The sequence below is a fragment of the Pipra filicauda genome, unplaced genomic scaffold (genome assembly GCF_003945595.2).
Source record: "Pipra filicauda isolate LSUMZ 115617 unplaced genomic scaffold, ASM394559v2 scaffold113_size4260070_pilon, whole genome shotgun sequence".
In the NCBI taxonomy this organism is placed as follows: Eukaryota; Metazoa; Chordata; class Aves; order Passeriformes; family Pipridae; genus Pipra; species Pipra filicauda.
In genome coordinates this window covers 2,059,320-2,083,379 of record NW_024103585.1, presented here as the reverse complement: position 1 = coordinate 2,083,379, position 24,060 = coordinate 2,059,320, and the positions used below count along the sequence as shown (strand labels likewise).

Below are 24,060 nucleotides of genomic sequence, written 5' to 3'. Positions count from 1 at the left end.
GTATTTCAGCAGGCATTGATGTTATATCCATACTCAATACCATGATCACTGTTACCTTGTGTCACATTGTTAGGCACCTGAACATGGGCCTGCTTCCCATCAAAAGGACTACTGAGATCTCATTACTACTGCCTAATTGTCTTTTTTCTAAAACTTGAACTCAGGCTAGAATAGGATTAGCATTAATCCTATAGAAAGATACTGTCATTTCTGTCACTTTTTCCCTATTAAATAGTCGACTGTGTTAAACATTCAACCTCATTTTCAAGCTGCAATGATTTTTCATTTTTTCTAATGAAGTATCATGTAAGCTGTAAATAATAAAATAAGCTGTAAATAATAAAATAAACTTTTTAAAAAGCAGCTTTCACTCATCTTCCTTTGAACATTGTCAGAAATTATGCCAAAGATTAACATGGTGTCACCTTCAGAACACAGCCACTCAGGATAGGTTAAGCAGCACAGATGGCAGGTTAGGAATGACAGAAACATCAGTACTGCTGCTACCTGGCAATGGGAAAGTTGTTTTTCTGGTTTAACAGGCTCTGTCTCTATAAGGTCCGATCCTTGCATATAAGGTGATTTTTCACTCACATGATGACTTCAATTAGATGATCTCAAAGTGTTTTAAAGATCTAAAGTTTGTTAACTCTAGAGCTTGCAGTGTTTCACCTTACCACATTACAACAGATAAAAATCTTTTGCATCATCGTGTATTTCCAACAGTTAAAGGAGAAAAATCAAGCAAAATCATTAGTCAGTCTTCAAATTAGGCCTTGCTAGCATATTCATCTTGGAATAAATCAGGGTCTGTATTGAGGACGTATACGTGCATTTGTGAAAAGGAGAAGATGAGAGAGGACCTTTAGCAGTAAAACTGTTTTAAAAGACCAGATATCAAATTTCAGCAGCAGTGGGCCATGAAAAAAACTTCCTGAAGCAGAATTCATGAGCTTACACGAGAGCTGTTTTAAGTCACATGACAAATATGTCTTTAGAAGTAGAGAAAATAACTGAGCAAGAAAAAACTTCAGCGAATGTCTGAGTTATGAAAGAGTAAACAAAATTCCAGTAGTTGTCACCATATTTGGGCAACTTTCCTTCCTCCCCACCTCCATCATTTCATGACAATATCATTCATACTAGGCTTCGGGGGGTTTTTTATTTTGATTCCTCTCAGGTCAGCTCAATACTTATTACCTAAACCCATTTAATTTTCATTACTCATGTGACACCGTTCGCCCTCATTCAAGTCTGTAATCTTTTAATATTTCTCATGTGAAAATTGCGTTTGTTAACCTTAGCAAAGTCCTCTTCTGGAATGCCATCTAGTGGTTTTATCTGGAAGAGACCAGCTTCTACCTCTGCAAAGACTGAAAAAGCCTTCAAAATCAATGAAGGAAAAAAGTATTTTCCACTTTTTCAATTTTATAAATCTAAAAATTTCTGTAATTATAGTAATAATAGTTGGGGGAAAAAAACCCACAATAATAAAGAATGCGGTGAAAAAGTTGCTGCAGTCAATACCCTAGGAACACTGTTTTTCTCTTCTACTGACCTACTTCCCCAATACCAATTGCATAAAATCCTATATAAACATGTAATTAACCATTTATAATAATGATGTCAGGTAAAATTATAGGCCTAATGACTACGATAAAACTGCTATGATTAAATGCATTGTGTAAGTATTGCATATATATTTAATAAACTGCAGATTTTTATCATATCGCTATATTCTTATTTTTAAACTTGCAGGAACTTTACTAATGGTCCTTAAAAAAAACATGGCTAAAGGCAAACCTGCACAGTACCCTTAGCTCTAGTTTGCATATTTCAATTGGAGCTTATAAGCTTAAATCTCTAAACAAAAGCTTTCCAAAGAATCATAAAATATCCTGTGTTGAAAGGGACCCACAAGGATCACTGAAGTCCAACTCCAGGCAATCCCAAAGAACACACAGAAGTGGGGAAGCAAAAACCCTGAATTTTGATATAAACTGTATCAATCACTTTGCTTTAGTTACAGATTGGAGGTAGTGCATGTTTTATTAAAGGTTTCAGGGAGAACTCAATGGTATTCTGAAACTCAGTGTGAGCAGTTTGCTTACCAGTTATGGAAAAGAGGAGCTCAACAGCAGGACAAAGGAATTATAAAGAAAAATTTGTCCAGAATATGACAGAACGACAGCATCACAGACTGTGCTGAATTGGAAGGGACTCACAAGGATCATCGAGTCCAACTCCAGGTCCTGCACGGGACCATCCCCAAGAGTCACACCAGGTGCCTGAGAGTATTGTCCAAACACTTCTTGAACTCTGTCATGGTTGGTGCTGTGACCACTTCCCTGGGGAGCCTGTTCCAGTGCCCAGAACCTTCCAGTGTTCCAGAACCTCTTTCTAATATCCAACCTAAACCTCCCCGACACAACTTCAAGCCATTGCTTCGGGTCCTGTCACTGGTCACCACAGAGAAGAGAGCAGTGTCTGCCCCTCCTTCCCTCACAACGAAGTTGTAACTGCAATGAGGTCTCCCCTCAGTCTCCTCTTCTCCAGACTGAACAGACCAAGTGCCCTCAGCCGCTCCTCACAAGGCTTCCCCTCAAGGCCCTTCATCATCTTCAATGCCTTCCTTTGGACACTAACAGCTTAATAGCTTTTTTAGAAAGTTACAACACAGTTATTATAAAGAATTACTCCCTATGCAAAACTCACCCTTTAAATTAGCAACTAGGCATAAGAATAAGACTTAATAGGACAACTGGATCTTCAAATGAACATCATGTTCATCTCTACCAATTATTTAACCTGTCTTTTCACTGCTCTTTTTCTCCCACTGTCTCTATATCAAGCCCCTTAAAATAAGTTCTCTATTTTCTATAAATGTTTTTTTGCTTTATTAAGTGATCACACCAGCTGAGAAACACTGGGTAACGAATCCGCCTTTGCAGACGCCACTCCAGGGACGGGCTCCCTCCAGCGAGCACACCCGCGCACGCGCGCTGTTCCGGCCCCGCCCACCGGGGCCGCTCTTGCGCGTGCGCAGCCCCGCGCCCTCCGCCGCGTCCTCTGAGGGCCATGGCGGGGGCGCTGCGGAAGGTGAGGCGGTACGGGGGCCTCGGCCGCGTCCTGCCCCGGCTCCAGCGCGGGGTCTTCCTTTCTGGCGGGAGGGCAGGGGGTGCCCGAGCGGCGGGGTGAGAGCGAGGGGGGCACCCCGCGAGGGAAGGGCCGAGAGCAGCGCAGGCCCGGATGCCGGCGGGCCCGCGGTGTGGGGCGGCGGGGGCGCCGGCGCTGCCCCGGCAGCCGCTTGGTGAGGCGAGCTAGTCCCGCTCGGCACTCGCCCTCCCCGACCCTGGGGTCGCGGGACGCCCGGCTGGTGCCTCGGAATGGCCCCAGTCAGGTGTATGTGCAGTCAAAACAAAATGATCAGCGTGGAAATGGATGCTTAGGTATGCTAAGTATGTTTGTGCTCTCTGTGCAGACCACTGGACTTGTAGGATTGGCTGTAGTTGAAAACCCTCATGAGGTATGTCACGCGTCTTGTTCTGTCGCTAATGGAAGCTGTCAGCGAGATCTAAGGTTTTTGTAATGTATTTTGTAGGTAGGCTTTGTACCTTAAGCTGGCGCCAACTTAATGAAACAGTAAAAATTTTCCACAGCGATAAAGGAAGAAAATTAATTCTTAAAAATTTAATGCATATTATTATAAGTTATTTTACACATCTGCTTTTAGTAGCATGTGCTGATTTCAGAAACCTCCTTTATGTAACTACTTTTATCAATCAGTATTTGATATCTTTCACCTGCAATGCCAGAACAGCTCTTTAAATTCAGTTCTTCATAAGTCTTACATGATAGAGGGTGCAAAGCCACATCAAGGCCCTGTGATGACAAGCGCTGTTGAGACTGGAATACTTCAGTGGTTCTTGGGAACTGCATTAGGTGGTTTTTGTAGCAATTTGATGCTTGCTTTTTATTTTCTCAGGCTCAATGATGGAAATATGTTTGCCACATCATGCTTATTCAGGAGGCATGAGCTTTGAAAGAACTTCAGTAATTCTTTCAGTTCTCCACTTTGAAATTTCTTATTATACAAAAATTTTATTTCAGAAATGCTTTTGGCACCAATACGTAAGAATACTGTTAAAAAGAACCATTGAAAAAATCACTTCTGTTCTACAGAAATGATTCTACTTTAGTCTACAGCCTTGTCAGACACCTTTTGGGTGAACTTACTACATTTTAGTGTTTTCAGCGACTTGAAAGCCAAGAGTAAAGAACTGGACAATGCTTTAGTTGAAGTATAGATTTGTTGCCAGTCTCCTTTTTGTTTCCTGTTTTTTTTCTTTGTATTTTTTTTGTATTCTGCTTCTATTTCTTACTGTTCTGTAGGAAACCCATTCCTCATCAATTAGATATAGTTATCCAGTCCAAAAGCTGCAGTTTCTTCACCCCAGTGTGTCCTTTATCCCTGCATTTAAATCCAGCAATAAAAGTTTCTGGTTTAATTTAAATCTATTTGTAACTCAGAACTTTCAGAGTATTTAGTATTAGAAACACAGCTTTTATTGTTTCCATTTTGCACCAAATGTACTTCAGATTGCAACTTCCTTTGTTTTTTCCTTTTTTTCCTTTTTTTTCTTTGAGGAATGTGACCGTGGTAACTTTTCAGTCCTGATAAATCCCAGTTTTACCCAAGACAGAGTTCAGTGGCTCAGACTTAGTTATTAGTTAATCCTACACTTCTGGATTGAATACCATAATCTTCTGTATTTTGTGTATAGATATTAATAGGTTAAGTAAGACAAGAAGTTAAATAATTGTAGTTGTGTATTTTAACCATGTTTTGTGATCATTTCAGCGCCTGCGAATTCTGTACTCAAAAATACTTGGTGTCCTGCAAAACATTCCCAAAGATGCAGCATATAGGAAATATACTGAGCAGATTATAAATGAGCGATTTGATTTGGTGAAAAAGGTAAGTACAGTGCTGTTTCATTAATGTTGCACATGAAAAAATTTGTAGGATGAGAAGAATGATTGTCAAAAGGCCTGGCTGCTTTTCAGAAGCACACGTAACTTTCAGGTATTAGTTCAGAAATAACTGAAGTATCAAGGTTTATTTTTGTGATATTTTTATGACATATTAAAAGCAATTGTTAATTTTCTACTAGTGTTCTGTGAAAATTAGAAGAAAATGTAGGGTTTTTAAAGATTTGTAGAAAAGTGGTAATTTTTACACACTTGCACTGAAAAATTCATGTGCTCTTACCAGTGTAGTATCTTAGTACAATCCTTGCCTTCAATATTTTAAAACATTTTTGATACATTAAACTATGCAATACTGGTGTATTTAAGGTGGTAGTTGAAAGTTTGCATAAAACTTTCTAAAATTCTATAAAACTCTAAGAACAAGACTTTTTTTCAAGGTGTATACTAAAGCCCTTACCTGCTAATACTACTTTGGGTGTCACTAAATAGTATTGATTCTTTGTATTTACCATCTAGAGTTTGATGTTTTTCAATAACAAATGGGTGTGAGATTTCTTTGATAATGTAAAATGATAGAAGCCAGCTAATTTGATGGTAGCTCTGAGGAGGATTGGAAGACTAGAAGACTGGTTATACTACTGTTTTCATGCTTCATATAGGCTTTCTGCTTCTGAGTAAAACATTTGTTTATATGTATGTTTATATATATTTGAATACACAGGAGAGTGATGTGCAGAAACTACAGGACAAACTGAATAGTGGTTGCATAGAAGAAGTCATTGTACAGGTAAAACAGGGAATCTTAAGATGAAGTACAAAGGGAGAAGTGGTTTTCAGTGTTCCTTTGGCTGAACTTCTGTTCAGGAAATTGGCAGTTTTGCGTATCTTCCTTTGCTGCAAAACAATCAAACAGAAAAAAAAATTGAAAACAAATTGTCACGTGGTGATTGGGATGACTGTGCTAAAGCCTAACACAGTTAACAGTTGTTTCTTGTATTATGCTTACAGATATACATGTATACCTACATTGCTTCTTACAGAGTCTAAATCAGTGGGAAGGGCAGAAGAGGATTGAATAATATTGGGGCATAATTTAAATAGACTGGAAAATATGAAGTTGTCATTGGGAATGTCTAGGTGAACAGACTGTCTGTTTGGGTATTGGGGGGGATTCAATTTTTTTTTAAAAACAAACCCCCAAAACATACAGTTTCTTTTGATATTTATAGGTGAAATTTGTGGTAGTCTATGATCATGATAGATAGTGACATCACTGAGACAATGAACTGAAATGGAGCTAATTTAATACTTTGTCAATTGTATAGAATTTAAGAATTTGTTTATGATGTTTATTAACAGGCTGAAAATGAGCTTTCCCTGGCAAGAAAAATGATGCAGTGGAAACCGTGGGAACCTCTAGTTGAAGAACCTCCTTCTGACCAGTGGAGATGGCCAATATAATTTTCAAAATGGTGTAACCTCTGTAAAAACAAAGCTTAATTACTAATCTATTGTTACTGACAGTTGTCTTTAAATTAAAGATAATCACTTCATTAAAATATGTTTTGTCCTAAAGTCCACTTTTATTTAGCAGTCTAAACACTGCTTCCAATTTCTTGCAAATACAGTTTTAAGAAAATTCTTTTGGCAGTTCTGCAACCTTTGGTTTATTTACTTTTTTTAGTTTATATTAACAGAGTATTTCTGCCTCGCTCTTGAGTTATTTTTATAATTCCTGTCCTGAACTGGCTGATTTTGCTGCCTACATAGCTAAACACTATTTCTGACTTCTGGGAAGTGCTGGAAAGAACCAAGATTGGAGAGGTGAGGGGGAGAAAGAAGATGACTCCGCGCAGCAACAGGTTTCTTGGCTAGCAGGTAGGTTACCGTACTTGGCATAACACCTGTGGCATAAGCTTTAGGATTGGAATCTTACAAAGGCTTTGTGCAGACATGTATATTTGTATTTTATTGATTCAGATCTTGAGTGTTAAGTGTTAGAGTAAATGGGGAAACATCAGGCTGGCGACGTGTCACTAGTGGGGTTCTGCAGGGCTCCATCTTAGGCCCTGTGCTCTTCAACATCTTCACGAATGACTTGGATAGAGGATTTGAAGGGATACTAAGTAAGTTTGCTGATGATGCTAAATTGGAAGGATCTGTTGACTCCCTTGAAGGCAGGGAGGCCCTGCAGAGAGACCTCGACAAATTAGAGGACTGGGCAACCACCAACCGTATGAAATTCAACAAGGGAAAGTGCTGGATTCTGCACCGGGGATGGGGCAACCTTGGATGTACATACAGACTGGGGAATGAGATGCTGGAAAGCAGTGCCGGGAAAGGGACCCAGGGATCCTGGTAAATGGCAAGTTGAATATGAGTCAGCAGTGCCCTGGCAGCCAGGAGGGCCAGCTGTGTCCTGGGGGGCATCAGGCAAAGCATCACCAGCTGGTCAAGGGAGGGGATTGTTCTGCTCTGCTCTGCACTGGTGAGGCCTTGTCTTGAGTATTGTGTGCAGTTTTGGGCATGGCAATGTAAGAAAGATATTAAGGTATTAGAGAGTGTCCAAAGGAGGGTAACAAAGATGGTGAAGGAAAGGCCTTGAGGGGAAGCCATATGAGGAGCAGCTAAGGTCACTTGGTCTGTTCAGTCTGGAGAAGAGGAGACTGAGGGGAGACTTCATTGCAGTTACAACTTCGTTGTGAGGGAAGGAGGGGCAGACACTGCTCTCTTCTCTGTGGTGACCAGTGACAGGACCCAAAGCAATGGCTTGAAGTTGTGTCGGGGAGGTTTAGGTTGGATATTAGAAAGAGGTTCTGGAACACTGGAAGGTTCTGGGCACTGGAACAGGCTCCCCAGGGAAGTGGTCACAGCACCAACCATGACAGAGTTCAAGAAGTGTTTGGACAATACTCTCAGGCACCTGGTGTGACTCTTGGGGATGGTCCCGTGCAGGACCTGGAGTTGGACTCGATGATCCTTGTGAGTCCCTTCCAATTCAGCACAGTCTGTGATGCTGTCGTTCTGTCATATTCTGGACAAATTTTTCTTTATAATTCCTTTGTCCTGCTGTTGAGCTCCTCTTTTCCGTAACTGGTAAGCAAACTGCTCACACTGAGTTTCAGAATACCATTGACTTCTCCCTGAAACCCTGTCCTTTAATAAAACATGCACTACCTCCAATCTGTAACTAAAGCAAAGTGATTGATACAGTTTATATCAAAATTCAGGGTTTTTGCTTCCCCACTTCTGTGTGTTCTTTGGAATTACATCAGAAAGACCTGGGGTTTCTTTCCAAGGCACAGAGATTCTATTATCAAAATGATGGTCTTTGAAAGTTTCTGCATTTTTTTTATTAGATAATTCCTGCATTTTCCCCCTTTCTCTGATGGTCCAACCAGATGGTCTCTCTTCTGATTACACTAGTCAACCACAGCACAAATTGTTCTGTGTCAGGCAATATTTAACTCAGTTACTATAGTTCAAACAATAGTTCTGATTGTCTGTTTAAACAGACCATGCATTGGGTATCCTTGCCACATCCTAACTTTATGTTATAAAGAGTATAAAAGAGTAGGCATTGTTGATGAAAATGTTCATGAAATCAGTCCTGAAGTGATACTGTAGGAAGTTCCTGGAATTGTCAAACCCTGTTTCAATACATAATTTATTTTAAAATATAACGAAGCCAAGAACTAAGAAGTATTATCAGTGTACATTCAATAAGTACATGGTTTTGAAAACAAACCAAAAAACCCCCTAAACCACCCACATGGCATTTCACGGTTTATTTGTTATCTGTTTAAGACTGGGGACTCTGTTCAGAGTATTAACAGAGTGTGTTAATATACAGTACGTAGGCACTCTAAGAAGGCCTTGCTATTGCTATGACTCCTTCTCCCTTGTTTGTCTTACCAATGAGTTTATCTCGCAGTGAAGCCTTACAAATTACCAAATGATTTGGTATCTGGACAAAAGTTTGGTGATGTGTTATGGTGGAATCTGCAACTAGTTAAAGGCTAAACTGTCTCAGATTTGTTGTGATTTATGTAAATATGCTGCCAGATTTCGTTGACGTAGCCCTTGAGAATAATTGGCAAATAATTTATTTTCTTAATGGGAGTTGTTTAACCAATGGGAACACAGATAATCTTCTTATACCCCCCAGACCTCGTGTTACATTTGATGAGATTTTAGAGAAGTCATGTGTAATACTTTCCTGTGGGTCGAGTCAGCTTATGTTACAGTTGTACAAGGTCAGACCTTAATTTATCTAGCAACTGTGTATTTAATTTTAGAAGTATCACAGGACACCTCAGCTTGCAGGGCACCATTCCTGGCTGTTCAAAATGCAAACCCCAGAGTAACAGTGGGAAGATAATGGTTTGAAAAGGTGAGAATATGGTATGCTCGTCAATTAGACTAACAGAGACATAGTTTATAACTGTAATATTTAATTCACTGAGTCCAAATTTAGATTGCTATTAATTATTTTATTGCTATGAATAACCTCTTTGCATGCCTAAAGGCCTTCTATTTATAGAGTGAAGCTAAGGTTATCTAGTTTATTTTAAGGATAAGAAATTAGAATAACATTAACTCTCACAAAACTTCACGTGTTTAAAAGCAATGAACACTTGATACACTTCTTTCCAAGGAAGGATGCAACTTCCATGATTAGCAAGTAGTTAATATTTTTTCCAATGAAAAAACAGTAATTTAGAGAGCAACATCAAGAAGTAATATCTAGTTTTTCAGTCATGAATGTAAAAAAAAAAGAGAAAAATATCAGGCTACTCAAAATGTTGTTTAAGGAAAATATTCTTGGTAATACAAAAAGTAAAACTCCTTTAGAGTAAGCATTTGCAGTTGTTTCCAGTGATCTAGTGTATGGGTCTAGCAATTGATAAACAGACAATGGAAGAAAATTTTGCTGCTACTTAGCCTTTTCATTGCCATGTAGCGTAGCAGGGATGTCTCTGCTGCTGCTCAGTGTACCAGCCATGCTGTTATGTTCCCCTGTGATCCATGTAGAACATCCACACTTCAGTCAGACCGTGTCACCTCAGCACAGTGTATTATCAGCAGTGATATAGCAAATCAGGCTCTCGAAGCGCGTATAGACCCCTGACAATGTGTCCAGCACTTGTGCTGTGCTGCGCTGGTTGACTTTCACTCTACCCTGTGGCAGTCACTTGCTGCCTTACTGACTTTCTCATTTTATAATATGTTTGTGGGATAAGATAATTTGAAAACAGTACACACAACTATTCTGAAACACTGCTCGTCTGAGACCTTACTGGTTAAATCTGTGTTCAAGAAGATCTTTGTGTTGCCTGTGACATAATCAGTCAGGGAGGTATAGCAAAGCAGGAGATAGCTGCCACATGGGTATAGAAATTATATGACCAGAGAAAAGTTTCTGTGATGGCCTCTAAACTAATTTATTCCTCTTATCTTTTGGAGAGAAAGGGGTGATAGAAAGGCAATACATTTTTTCTGAAAATAAATGGATTTTATCACTAGACAAATATAATGCTCAGTGCTCTTAACTGTTCTTGAAATCATAGATGTTGGAGGGTATTGATCATCTCACAGGACTAAACCATATGTGAACAGTGTTATAGGGATACTGTAATATACTAAAACAGACTTATTTTCAGAGAGTTTGCAATGTGAGGCTCTGATCTAAGGCCTGTATAAGTCTTCAGGAGCCTTTTTGCTTCAGGCTCTAGGGTAAATATAATGTTACAATTTTTTCCTTAATAAATTATCCTAGTAATAATAACCATTATCTTTTTAATAAATTAACTGTTCGTTTTCATTATGAGCACCTCTTAGCTGCCAATGAAATGTTAATGAATTCTAAAATGTACTTTCCTTTTAGTTGATGGGAGGCTGAGGTTGTAGGTATGTTTATTGAGATATACTTCTAAAACTGCTAGTCCAAGAGAGATTTTATCTTTGCTGTCTAAAGGGTTTGTGAGTCTTCAGAACAGTGTGTATTTGTGGATTAAATGATGGAAGCTTTCAAGTATCATCACAATTAGAAAAGTGCTTATGAAAATGAGAGGATAAATACATAAAAAAACCTTGACTCAGAATTCTCCTGCCTGTCAGTAGAGCACATAGCCCACGAGAGATGAGGGAGAGCGATATGTCTGTCCACATTGTGATGGCCAGTTTGTCAGTCTAACTTACATGTTAAATCTTTTGGACTGTTATGCTGCAGCCTTGATTAGAGACACAATAGGAAGGAAAAGAGAACCTTTCAGAAAAGCATTGTCTCTTCTGAATAATATAAATCTCTGTTCTTCTAAGTCCCAATTGAAAATGTTTCTGTGAACATCCCTTTGTTCATGGACTCTTTTTTTGTGTTCAGAGATGACACTTAAGACCAAAGTTGTATATTTTTTCCTTCAGAGAAAATGGGATTGAAGTGCACTTTTTTTCTACTTTCCTTCAGATTTCCTTCCTTGCAGTTAAAAATCAGACCATGGTTCCAGTACATATTGAAAGAGGTGGGAAACCGTATTATGTGGGAATCGGAATCCAAGAGTTTCTGAGTCAATCTGACTGTAAACCCTTACTAATTTAATTTTGGTTTGCAAGCTTTATTATAATATACTAAGTAATAAAGTATTTGTGAATGGGATTAAAATACCGGCTGTGGTACTTTGATTGACTTACTGCTTACGAGAGCAATGTAGAAATTAATCTAAAAAGAAAGCTGATTAGTACTTTCCCTTGAGAATAATTTTCAGAAAATGTCCTCCAAATAACTTTTCCAATGTTCCTTCTCTCTTTGCAGAATGACTAGAATGCACTATGATGATTGTTCTGTGAAAAACATGCAACAGCTGCTTAGTATAATTGTTCAATATTTGTGCAACACTCTAATGAGAATTGTTCAGTGTGGTAGATACAGCACGTGACTGCACAAACTGTGGGAGTAGTAGTTTAAAATTAAAAAATAAAAAAATATTCAACATCTGGTGTCCTCAGTCTGATTAAAGGACAAATGTGTTAAGCCACTAAGATTGAATCAAACAGAGAAACTGTCAAAACCCAAAACTCACTTGGAAAAACCTAGATAGGTACAGCTAGGCATATATTAACTTAAGGGTTTTTTCCTTAAGTGTCTTTTACATTTTGCACTTCAAAAACCTAGAAGGTTTTGTAGAGAGCAGCATTCCTGACTTTCCAGTTAGAGTCAGAATTTGCTAGCAAGATGGTCAGTTGATGTGATATCACTAGTAAAAAGCATAGTGAACATAAGCCATAAAGTTGGTGATATGAGCAGACTGAATTTAAGTTGATGACTATAGTTAAAAGGTTTGTTGTACTCTGTTACTAATCCACTGAGTGTTTCAATGACTCTCACGCCTTGAAAATAATAGCTGGCATGGCTTGACCATCGCCTGAGCTTGTGTACCCAGTACCTGTGAATGTCCATTGAACTGCATGACTGCAGAAGCAGTGCAGAGACTGCAAAGTTCTTCATGTTTTTTGATAGGCCATGCCTTGGAAGTATAAAGATAAAGCTATATTTTTGAGTGTTTGTGGTTTGTTCAGGGGTATTTTTTTACATATTAAGGATCATTAAAAGTGATAATTAATGACACAGGATGAGACCATTTTAGTGTACCACCTCATGAGGAAAACAGGAAAATTGTAACGTTCATGAAGCAAGGTAAAATCCCTGAAATAAAATAGTCCTTTAGCAAATATGAGCTTTCAGTATATTATTTTTTCTACTACGTTTTGTTTATCTGTTGGAATTTTTAAGGTCAAGTGTTTGAGCTTCAAGAACCTGTGAACCTGACATGTGCTTTGGAGGAAACTGATCATAGAGGGTGGTTTCCACTGCACAAGGCTGCAGCTTGGCCAATTCCACAGATACTTGCAGTCATTTTAGATGGCAAGTAAGGTAAAAATATCCCACAAGGTAAGGAGAGTAGCAAAGAAACATAGAGCAATAAACACAACAAGAGGCTAGAACTGTTTACTAAAAAAAGTATGATCAAGTCCTCCAAGGAGCATCTTGCTTATGTTGTGTAAATGTTCAGGCAAATTTTCTGGTTTTGGAAAAGTTGCATCAATTTACACCAGCAAATAACTTGGACCATTTTTAACGTTTTGTTCAGACAACACAAAAATTACTATGTAATATTCAGTGTGTTTGGCAATACTTGCTAGGTTAACATAATTACAGGTGCTTTTCATAGACTTAGTGTTTAAGGATTTCTGATTTATCTGTGTTAACAGCCTTGTGCTTTAATTTTGTCTTATTTTTTTTCCCTTTATTACCTCTTATGAAACAATGTTGGAATACAAAACATGCAATGGAGAAACAGCATTAAACTTGACAGCAAAAGCTGGCTTTGTGGAAAATGTATGAATGTTACTGGAAAACAGTGTTTATCCCAATACCTCAAATTACAAAGGAGAAACTCCACTTCTTATTGGTAATTGCCTCCTCTCTCTGGGTTTAAGCAACGTGAATGGCAGCACTTCCTCTCTGTTACGTACTCATCCCAGTACTCCCCTTGGCTTGCATGGTTTAGATGCTGGTCATCTTTTTAGATGAAACTAAATGCCCAGCACCTGGTGAAATGTACCCAGTGTTCAGTTCAGCACTCATCATACTTTAGGTGATCACCAGGCTGATCTTAAACATGCTTCTTCTGTTTTAGATGATTGCTGAACTGCTGAGAAAATGGGACCTATTTTTTGTTTAAGGTGCTTTCTCTGTATCTTCAGATGCTATAAGACCTTTACCAACGTGGTCCTATTTAACCATCTTAAGGTACAAGAACAGTACAAGAATAAGCCATTGTTTTAACTGGAGTATACTTTTTTTGCAGATCTCATGGTCAGTGGAGATCTTTAGTTTTATCAGATGATTTGTTCAGGAGTAGGCAGATAGTTTTAAAAACGTCTCATCTCATTTCCCTCCCCTCTTGTGCTGAAAACAAGCTTCAACTGCATTTCTAAGTAATACCACAATCTAAAGAAAGATGATTCCTTTGGAAGATATTATGCTATTGGTAGACTTAAATGAGCTTTACTATTCATGAATAATTTAGCTATACTAACTTCCAGTTTCTGTTAAATGTCAAAGCATCTTCATGCTTCTAAAGAGAATCAATCTGTGAAATTAATATGAGAAAATACAATATACAATACAATTATCAGTATTAATATATTCAGTTATCTGAATTTTTATTAACTCTCATCAGATGCTATTACCATATTACCATTCTGAGGTGCTGAGACATTTGTAAGGGGTTCTTCTGCAATACCCTGCTTTTTGTTACTTCAGTTCTTTTCGACGATTGTAGGTCTGTGAAACTTCAGCTATTTTTCAGCCATTGCTTTTAATGAATCCTGTGAAGAGTTAACTAGTGCTGACGAGAAAGGTCTTTCCCATTATAATGACAATTTAATTTCCTAAATATTTCTGTATACAAACTCCTGAAAGTGAGGTCTGTCAGCTACGTATTGTTTCTGTGATGCTTTTTATTTTTTATGTTTTTCTGTCACTTAGCACTGACAGTTGGATGTAGACATTGTTGTGCATCATACATTTCAATCTTAGTTTCAGTGAAATAGAGGATCGGGTGCTTAACACCACTTAATAGATGATTCTTATGATTTATTTTCTCCTTTTAATTTTAAAACTGATTGGAGGACTCTGTAGTAGAAAGGTAAATGCTGAAGACATATTTATCTAGTGGGATGATCTGGGCTTTCAGGTACATTTGGTAATACTGTACTTCAAAGCAATTGTGGATAATTATGAAGACTGTTGACTCTTAAAAACCTTCTTGTGTAATGGGACATTCACAAAAGTTAAATTTGCTAACTCTATGATGCTTATCTCCCTCAACTGCCCCCCCAGTCCGTGGAGGTATCTTCTATTTCAGAGGGTAGTTTAAAAGTAAAATTAGATTCTTACTTAGTATCAGTCTTTTACATGTAAATAATATGAAGGTATAGTTATCCATTAAAGCCATGGCACCTCAAAACTATGGAACATGGCCTTTAAGTATGACAGATGTCAACTGTACTTTGGTTGACAACCACCACTATGTAGACACTAGGATTAGAGCTACCAGGTGGAAAAGAAAGTCAGAGGTGGAATTTTCCAGGGACACTGTAATGTTTGCAACAACTTTAGACACAATTTTAATATTGTGTTATTTTAATTGTTGTTTTCCTTGTGATACACTTGCTTCTGTTTTCTCAGAATCAAAGTATTGCTGCTTTTGCCTTCCATGCCCCAAACTGACAGTTTTGAACTTGCATTCATGTACCTTGATTTCCGAAGCAGCCGAAATATTTATTTATTTACCAAATATTGGATTCCCAGATTTCTAGGACTGGAAATATTTTTAAATTCTTTATGTTGGAACACAGAGGAAAGCTTTTCTAAACTTATTAGATGTCTTTAACTTTCAAGACAATACTTGAAAATGTAATTATATTTTTAGCTACAAGAAGGGGCTCTTTTGAAATGGTATCCACTCTGATTAAATACAACTATACTATCTACCAGCTGTGCATGAAATGTTGGTCAGCAATGCATGAAGATGCCAAACAGAGATGCAAAGACATTGTTGATCTTCTGAAGAATGGTGGAAATGTGAACATTAAGGGTGAATATTGAGTAACACCATTAGATGTTGCTGATGAATATGGTCAATGTGATGTGCTGGAGCATCTTAATCGTAAAGGTATGTAGTCAGGAAAAGAGAAATACACCTCTGCCTGGCTGCTCAAGTGTTTCAGGGTGATCATGGAAAAAGGAAGAAAGAGGAGTGATAAATGAGAAGATTTGGTTTCTTAGAAGGAAAGGAAGCATAGATGAGCATTCCTGCTAGACTGGGGTGATGCTTACAAGTTTCCATAGTGCATGTGAAAAGAGTGGCTCAGTCAAGGAGAGACTTACTGCTATATATGCCCTTTTTGCCCTTCTGTATTTCTCTTTACTCCCTTCCCTCCCCTCCTTCCCTTCCTTCTTCCCTCCTTCTGTCTCTCCCTGCCTTCTATCTTTCCTTCCACGAATAGAATTATATTGGTATTAATTAATGAAATGAATTATTTTTGAAATATGCCAGTTTGAAAGTCCTCAGTTATAACATTTAGAGTCAAAGCAGACCACAGTCAGGTGAGCACTTGAGCTTGTATCTGTACACCTCTTGTTTTGCCTTTGAATTTTAAATTTGCCACAAGAAATATTTCTTGTTTTAGTAAAGTTTTAACTTAAATACATCTCCAAATGAAGAGGAAAGTACTCTGGGTTTGCTTTTATGATGATCTACAAATCACTTTGGATATAGGTTCTGTATCCTCCTTCAGTGTGGAGATGTCCAGGCCTTAGCAGATGATCATGCATCAGTACTGTTTAAAGTAGCTGGAGGAGGTAATCCAGACTGCATAGCCCTTCTTTTGGAATATGGAGGAAGGGGTAATGTGCATAATGAGGCCAGACTGCTTCCCATACACAAAGTGGCTTATTAGAGATTTAGCAAGGAAGTTTTAAGAAATCATGAGGCAGGATTCTGGAATTTCTCTTTCTTTCCTAACTAATGGAGTAGATATGTTTCCAGAGAAATATCTCTATTGAACAAAACAGTGACAAAAATTACAGCAATATTTTATTTATTTTTTTTTCGTTCAGGCCTGTTTGCATAAATTAAGTGTTCACAAAGATTACAAGTCAAAGAAAATGGCTTTTAAAGTAACATTCCTAGGCATCATTTTATGACTGTTGAAGGTCACTGCTAAAACTTTGTTTAAATTATCTTGTCTAATTGCTTTAAAATGTATTATTTTGGCATTTTTCTGCACAGATTTTGAAATTACGACTTGATATATTGTCTCTTTCAGGTCTGTTAGTCTATTGTTGTTCCTTGATTGAAACATTTAGCAGAAAAAGTGGTTTGTGTTTTTATAGATTACATGGATTTTGTTCCTTCATGCATAAGAATGAAGTTTTTTCTAGAAACACAGGAAGAAGGGACAGAGATACATCAGATTGGGTAAATGTCTAACTTCCTGTTAATAATGTTATGATTAATTATAGGAAACTTAAATTGCTTATGTCAGCTCACATTCATCCAAAGTGTTTTAGCAGTCCAAATATGTAGTAGCTAAGAACCAGGTTGTGCCTGTCATCCAGTCCTTAGATTGAGATGATCTTTGCCTATTACCACTGGTCATAAATTAGTTAATTGGACTGCAATATGGCAAATGTGCACCTGGTGCATATTAATCTCATAAGGAATTTAGGGCCATGATTTAGTGGTGGACTTGTCAGTGTTATGTTAATGGTGGGACTTGGTCTTAAAGGTCTTTTCCAACCTAAATGATTCTATGAGTCTATGAATGTCACTGTTGTATGGGAAGCCTTTTTAGTTAAGCAGGGCCACTGAGGTACTTATCAAACTCCTTATTAACTGACATAACACTACTCATTGCACAGCTATAGGGCACAAAGTTTTTTTATTGAGGAATATTGCTCCCACTTCCATCCTTCTTTTTGCTCTTTTGATCTCTCAAGTCTGTTAATTGTTCAAGGATTATCATAAGGCATGTTTTAGATCCCTTATGTTCAAGGTGGTACATGGTGTGCAATCACCATGTGTAGCATAATTTCCTTACTTTGATTTACACAGTAGACAATCTAGAGTTGCCATTATTAATACTATAATTGACTATTTCTACTGGGTGCTTTAATTTTGAATTGTCTACCATTGGTTGCACCAGAGATAGATTTCACCAAACTTAACTTAAAAAAATAAGTTGGGGAATGTACTAAATATTCTCCTTGCACACATCGATTTTATTTGACTTTTAAAATAATTTTAAATAGAACTTGATTTAACATCAGCTGTTAAAAAACATATTTAGGTTCAAAACTGGTACTCTGTATTTAGTTTTTGCTTCAGTATTTTTTATTGGCATGCCGAGGAACTGTTTTTTGTCAGTGTCACAGGAGCATCCAAAGAATTTGGTACTCTTCACTGCTGATATTTCAAGTATGGTGCAAGTTTTTTTGACGTTCAGGAAGGCTAAGTTAAATGAAATCTTTGACTGATATCAGTAGCAGAAGTATTTGTTTAGCATACTCAGCAGGCCCAAGGATGGTAAGGTCTGGTCCTGCTGCCTTATTGATACAGCAGAAGTAGAAAATGCTGTGGCTGTCCTCAACATGCAACTTTTAAAAGGTGCACCTAGGGAAAGGAGAGATTGTTCATCAGTGTGCATATATCCAAAAGGGAGACAATAATGTTGAGCAGATATCTGACAGAAGATGTTTGATTAATATGGGCATTGTGTGTCACCACAATTCTGAAGTTGAGTGGTATTTTATTAGGAAGTAACAAAATAATAATGCCTCAAGGTAATAGATTTTTATGTTAATTTTATTAGAGCATATTTTGAGATTGTGAGCTAGCTTATAATCATTGTCAATGGCATTGATTTTTCCACCATTTTTCTCTGACTTCTTTAGATAATCCTTTCTTTTTGAAACATCTGTGTCGCCTGAAAATATGTAAACTCATGGGGTTAAAGAGACTCCAGAAACTGTCATCCATGAAGAAATTTCCACTTCCACCAGTTCTCAAGAACTTAATTCTATATAAAAAAATATGATCTGTATGGAGAAGGGATGTATTTAGAATAGTTTTTAAAAATAACTGTATACAGTGTGTAATTTGACTAATTTCTTCATTTTTTTATGAACTGAAGAACTGTTTGATGTTTCATATACCTTCCCAACGTTCTGATTTTTTTGTTAGTTGTTCTTTTATGGGAACAAATTTCATTTCAAAATTAAAATGTTAAAACTCATGTTTTAACACAATATTGTTCTATCCAAATATAGGCTAAATCAGAATATGGGTATTGTAGTAATTATGTATAACAGTATATTCTAAATGGGAATTCAGATGAATAAATGATAAAAGAAGAATTTTCATGATGGACTTCCAAATAAAGATGAGAAATATGGTTGCTACTCTCCATTAGTGGCATTCATTTATCTGTAACAGAAAATAAATGTCTAATTTAGCTTGGCAAAAAAAAAAATCACTACATGCACATTTCTGTCATGTAATTGGCCTGAAATATAGCACATTTTGTACTTTGAACATCATAGTCCTGTAAAAAATTCATTAAACACTTAAAAGGTCTTTTTGCCAAGTGTTAACTCCTGGCTACAACTGCTGTGTGTGCATGATTCAAGGCTTGGCAAAATTTGAAGAACTTTAAGTAGGCTCTTTTAAAGAAAGAGTAGATTTTGATGGGCAATCGAACCAGGAAATCAAGTAGCATATCCCCTTGGTTGAGAAATACTGTAACTTTAATAGTGGTTCCTTCAGAGTTTTGGCAGATCACTTCTTTATTGACCACACTAAACAACACTCTCAGTGATGCTGTGGTACACTTCAAAGTATTCTTCTGCACATTAGAAAAAAATCTAATAGAATAAATTTAAAGAATATTTAATTAAAAATTGATTGCAGTTACTCCCTTTGTTCTACCACCCCTTTCATCTTGAGGAAAGAAAAAAGAATCCAAACCCTCTAAACTAAGAAAATATTACAGTTGGCAGATGTTAAGATTACATAGAGCATAGTCAGTTTAGCTAAACGCAGCATCAAGTGTTCTGGTTGGAAGGGACCTTAAGGATTATCTAGTTCCAACCACCCTACCATGGCCAGAGACACCTTTCACTAGACCAGCTTTCTCAAAGCCCTGTCTAACCTGGCCTTGAACAGTTCCAGGGACGGGGCAGCCATAATTTCTCTGGGCAACCTGTTGCTTAAGAGATATGCTGGTTATCACACACATACATACATTGGCACAACCCAAAGGTCAGCTTCAGTATGCTTCTGCCCTGCTCCCTACACTGGCTCTCCCTGTTCTTCAGAACTTCTCCCTATTTGCTGGATGCCATTGTCATATAAAACTTATTAACTTCTGAGTCAGAGATGTAAATTCCATTTCCAAAGGCAGCTATATCAGTCCTTTGTGTGTCTGTCCCTCCTCACAACAGATTTACTGGACCAGATGGAAGGAGTGAAAATTACTGGTCTAGGACATGTAGGAGTTTGAACAGAAATCTTAATTTCTCCTTGTGCTCTCAGAAGGGCTACTATTCAGCTGGCTTTCGAAGTCATATCCTCTGGTTTTTTGCCAGAAATTTTGACCAGGATGAAAAAGAATAACTTGGTCATTTGTGAAAAACTTCTAGGTATCTGGCGTGTGGGCCCAGCCTCTGACAGGAGGATGCCCCGGGTGACTGGTGACTGCAGGCATAGCCTGAGCATAGAGAGCCCAGTGGACCCAACACGGCTGGCTCCAAGTCAAGGATCCGCTGACCAATACATCCTGGACATACCAGGCTAAATGTGTGTGTGCTTCATAACCTATAAACTGATATTTCTGTGTGGGAATTTCTAAACAGAAATATGGGCTTAATGACAATTGTGGTAATTTTAATGAATACAGTGACCACAATGCAAGAGTCTGGGTAATTGCCTATTTGATATAGTGTACTGCAACCAGCAAAGGAAACATGATCAAATAAGGCTTTAGACAGGAGATTTTAAACCCTTTCTGTGACTAGAGCCAAATTCCACTAGTAATTTTAGTCCACAGGCAAAGGTTTATATTTAGGACTTTATACACACCTCAGGCCCTAGTTACATTGCCTGCAGCATCAAAGCATTCAGATCTAGGACTGAACATTACCCTAAGTGTTTAAAATACCATGAACTAGTCTTTTGAATATCATTAGGTAAGGTAAAAAGACGTGGTATTGTTGTGTGTATCTTTTTATCAATACATCTGGGCCCTTTTTGTTGTTTAGTAGCCTGATATAGAAGGTGGCCTAATCCTGGTTTAGAGCTTCTCTGTCATTCACAGTTGAAGCTCTGTCATTCAAAGTTGAAAACTATTCTAAATACATCCCTTCTCCATACAGATCATATTTTTTATATAGGATTAGGTTCTTGAGAACTGGTGGAAGTGGAAATTTCTTCATGGATGACAGTTTCTGGAGTCTCTTTAACCCCATGAGTTTACATATTTTCAGACGACACAGATACTGAAGTTAAGTTGAAGCTTAATTTATTGAAAACTTCCCCCAGCCCTCCCTCCCCTCACCCCAGATGCTAAAGGAATTACAGCATTATGAGAAAGTGTCTTTCGTGTTTTCGAGGCATCTGTGAACTCACATGTTATCAAGGCATCTGTGAATGGAGGTAGGAGTAGCAAGACTTTATTTTATGTGGCATATGAGGTGAGAAAGTCATGGAAAGGGAGCTGTTTTCCCCAGGTCGTGTTTATGGTACAGCTAGGAATGGAACACGGGTCTTTTGACTCCCGTATTTTGCAGCCAGACCACTGAATAATACTTTTATGTACTTGAGTATGTGGTGGTAGGAGCAAGAAATGTAACTGGACCAGAACTGGTGATTGTGCAAAAAGAGGTAAAGGCATCAGCCCCAGCTGGAAGATTAAATTGGTAGGAAAAAATTACTTTTTATTTACCCTGCTTAGACTGTGATTGAACCCTTGCAACACTGGAATTTAATTTTCTCTGCTATTTGGGTGTGTCTCACAGGGTGTTCCACAGCAACCCAATTCCATGGCATCCCTCCCCCCCCCCCCCCCTCTCCCCCCCCCCCCCCCCCCCCCCCGGTGATGTTGTCTAGAAGTAATTAAATGCTCTGGCACCAATTCAGGCGTGCTCAGGGGTAGGGACTCCTATGGATTTGAGGACAATGTTTGAAATCAGAGGTATCATTTGGTCTCTGTTTCTCATAAAATCTGACACAAGCAGCTGCAGGAGACAGATGAGCTCTCCAAGAAGCCAGACATTCAACAGTGGTTACATCAGCCTTTGCAGCACCCATGGGATGGACTTTGTAGCTGTCAGTGTTTTCATAGCTCAGTGAAGGAAGAACCAAACCATAGCCATGAGTCCTGTATATGACCAGCTGTTCACTGTAGGGGCCATAATGTCTTGCAGGTTATCCATAAAACTCCATGCAGTGGCTAACCATCAAATTTTGGCAGCTGGCATGGCAGAGCCTGTTCTGGGTATCAAGGTGGTGGGAGTATGGTGAAGGGGTGGGCAGCAATTTTACTGTTTAGCTGCAGCAGTCTGTGTTCTGGCACAGGCTCTTAGTGCCTGAGCTGCACTTTCTCAGACTATTGCCATTAGTACAAGAGTCACACATGAAAGAACAGTCACAAAGTCACAAGCTCTTTTGTGTCTGCTGTGAGGTAGAGCAAAGGGATTTTTTCTGACCCTTACTTGGGACAGAAAAAAAGCCTTCTAAAATATCCAGCTGTTTTACTATGATTTGCAAGGAGAAAAGTGACATAAATTCATGATCATTTATCTCTTGTAGAATAAGTCTTATCTCTTACTTTCCTTTCACTCCCAGGGGCTAGAGCACAAGTCTTATGAGGAGCAGCTGAGGGAGCTGGGGTTGTTTAGCCTGGACAAAAGGAGGCTCAAGGGAGGCCTTAATGCTCTCTACAGCTGTCTAGAAGGAGGTTGTAGCAAAGTGGGGGTTGGCCTCTTCTCGCAGGTAACAAGTGACAGGACAAGAGGAAATGGCCTCAAGTTGTGCTGGAGGAGGTTTAGATTGGGTATGATGAAAAAATTTTTCATAGAAGGCATTGTAAAGCTTTGGAACAGGCTGCCCAGGGAAGTGGTGGAGTTACCATCCCTGGAAGTGTTCAAAAAACATGTAGATATGGCACATGAGGACATGGTTTAATGGTGAACATGATAGTGGTGCTGGGCTGATGGTTGGACTTGATGATCTTAAAGGTCTTTTCCAACCTTAACAAGTCTATGGTTCTGTAATTTAATATGCATCTAATCAACAGCTTCTTACCCTCACCCGTGTCTTCTGTGGAACCAGCTTTGCCTGTCTGGTGTACTCTTCCACTGCTATCATCTCCTGCTAAATCAGTCCTTGTAAAGCCTTCCCCCTACTTTTTATTTCATATGAGCCTTAGGACCTCTGCTCAGGAAAATTGTATCAAGAAAATTAATTTCAGACAAAGATTCAGATTTTAAGCCTTAATGGTCCTATTATGCTTTTTTCCCCCCTGTCCTTTCTACTGGAAGTTGTTTGTTTAGGCTGCAGTAATTAAAAATGGCACCTTGCCACTCAAGATGTCTGTCCTTCAGCGTCCACTTCTGTGCCCTACGGATAAAGATCTTAACTCAAAAATACACCATCTGTTTCCAAATGCATGGAGCAACTTCAAAGAAATCCAACCCTACTCATTACCAGGACAAAAGCTGCATCTGAAAGAAGTGCATGGGAAAATGCACAAAATTGCTGTATAAATATTTAAAGATATATATTGCAATGGGAATAATTTTCTGTCCCTTAAGTGTCACTCACACCAGCAAAAGAGGTACTTGGATCAGGAGAAATATTCCTCAAGGAACTCGTGTTTTGTGGTTCTGAAAAGCTATAAAAATATATTAGTGAATGTTTAGTAATCATAGGACTGCTATAACAGTGTAGCTCTGGTGACATGTACAATGTGTTTACATTTAATTTTAAAAATTAAAATTTTTTGTAGAAATCTTTACATTTGACTGGGCAAACCCATTGCCTTTTGCCCACATATTCTGTATATGGTAGATATAGTGCCCAGAACTCCCACTGTCATTAATATGGACTAATAAAAAAAAAAAAGACATAGTGAAAGACAGTAAAGTAGAGAATTTACCTGGTTAGTACTGCTGCTTGTATTTAATTCCCTATGAAGTACATCACTTGTTTCTATTACTGGCATCTCCTTTTAAAAGAAAATCTTCATAAACACATACACAAGGAAATGTTAAATATGGAAGTAAGTAACTGTCTTGCTCTCTGTGTATAAACGAACAGAGTGATTTTTTAATCTGAGTGACAAACCATGGGTTTGGCTAAGCTACATGGCAGAACTGTCTGGGACTAAGACATTAACAAAGGATGAAATCCATGTGCTTTTTATAATCACTTATAGTTTAAT

General features: G+C 38.2%; 2 protein-coding genes across 2 annotated transcripts; both read left to right on the top strand.

The window, feature by feature from the left end:
- The first annotated feature begins 3,013 nt into the window (after nt 1-3,013).
- NDUFA5 (NADH:ubiquinone oxidoreductase subunit A5) lies at nt 3,014-6,567 on the top strand. The gene is made up of 5 exons (XM_027720850.2): nt 3,014-3,099; nt 3,482-3,526; nt 4,862-4,978; nt 5,714-5,779; nt 6,352-6,567. Exons 1-5 carry the CDS (start codon nt 3,079-3,081, stop codon nt 6,451-6,453), a joined length of 351 nt encoding a protein of 116 aa, XP_027576651.1. The 5' UTR covers nt 3,014-3,078; the 3' UTR covers nt 6,454-6,567.
- A 6,108-nt stretch (nt 6,568-12,675) lies between these two features.
- Nucleotides 12,676-19,026, top strand: ASB15 (ankyrin repeat and SOCS box containing 15). The gene is given in 9 exon segments (XM_039383904.1): nt 12,676-12,685; nt 12,782-12,913; nt 13,302-13,460; nt 15,489-15,735; nt 16,338-16,509; nt 16,851-16,887; nt 16,955-17,036; nt 18,510-18,645; nt 18,647-19,026. Coding segments are annotated over 9 exon segments (1,017 nt in total). The 3' UTR covers nt 18,689-19,026.
- The last annotated feature ends 5,034 nt before the right edge of the window (nt 19,027-24,060 follow it).

Bases quoted from the DNA above. Each gene is read 5' to 3' on its own strand.
- NDUFA5 (XM_027720850.2), top strand. From the start codon at position 3,079: ATGGCGGGGGCGCTGCGGAAG. The intron at 4,979-5,713 runs GTAAGTACAGTG...TTGAATACACAG, and splicing joins GATTTGATTTGGTGAAAAAG to GAGAGTGATGTGCAGAAACT. The intron at 5,780-6,351 runs GTAAAACAGGGA...GTTTATTAACAG, and splicing joins TAGAAGAAGTCATTGTACAG to GCTGAAAATGAGCTTTCCCT.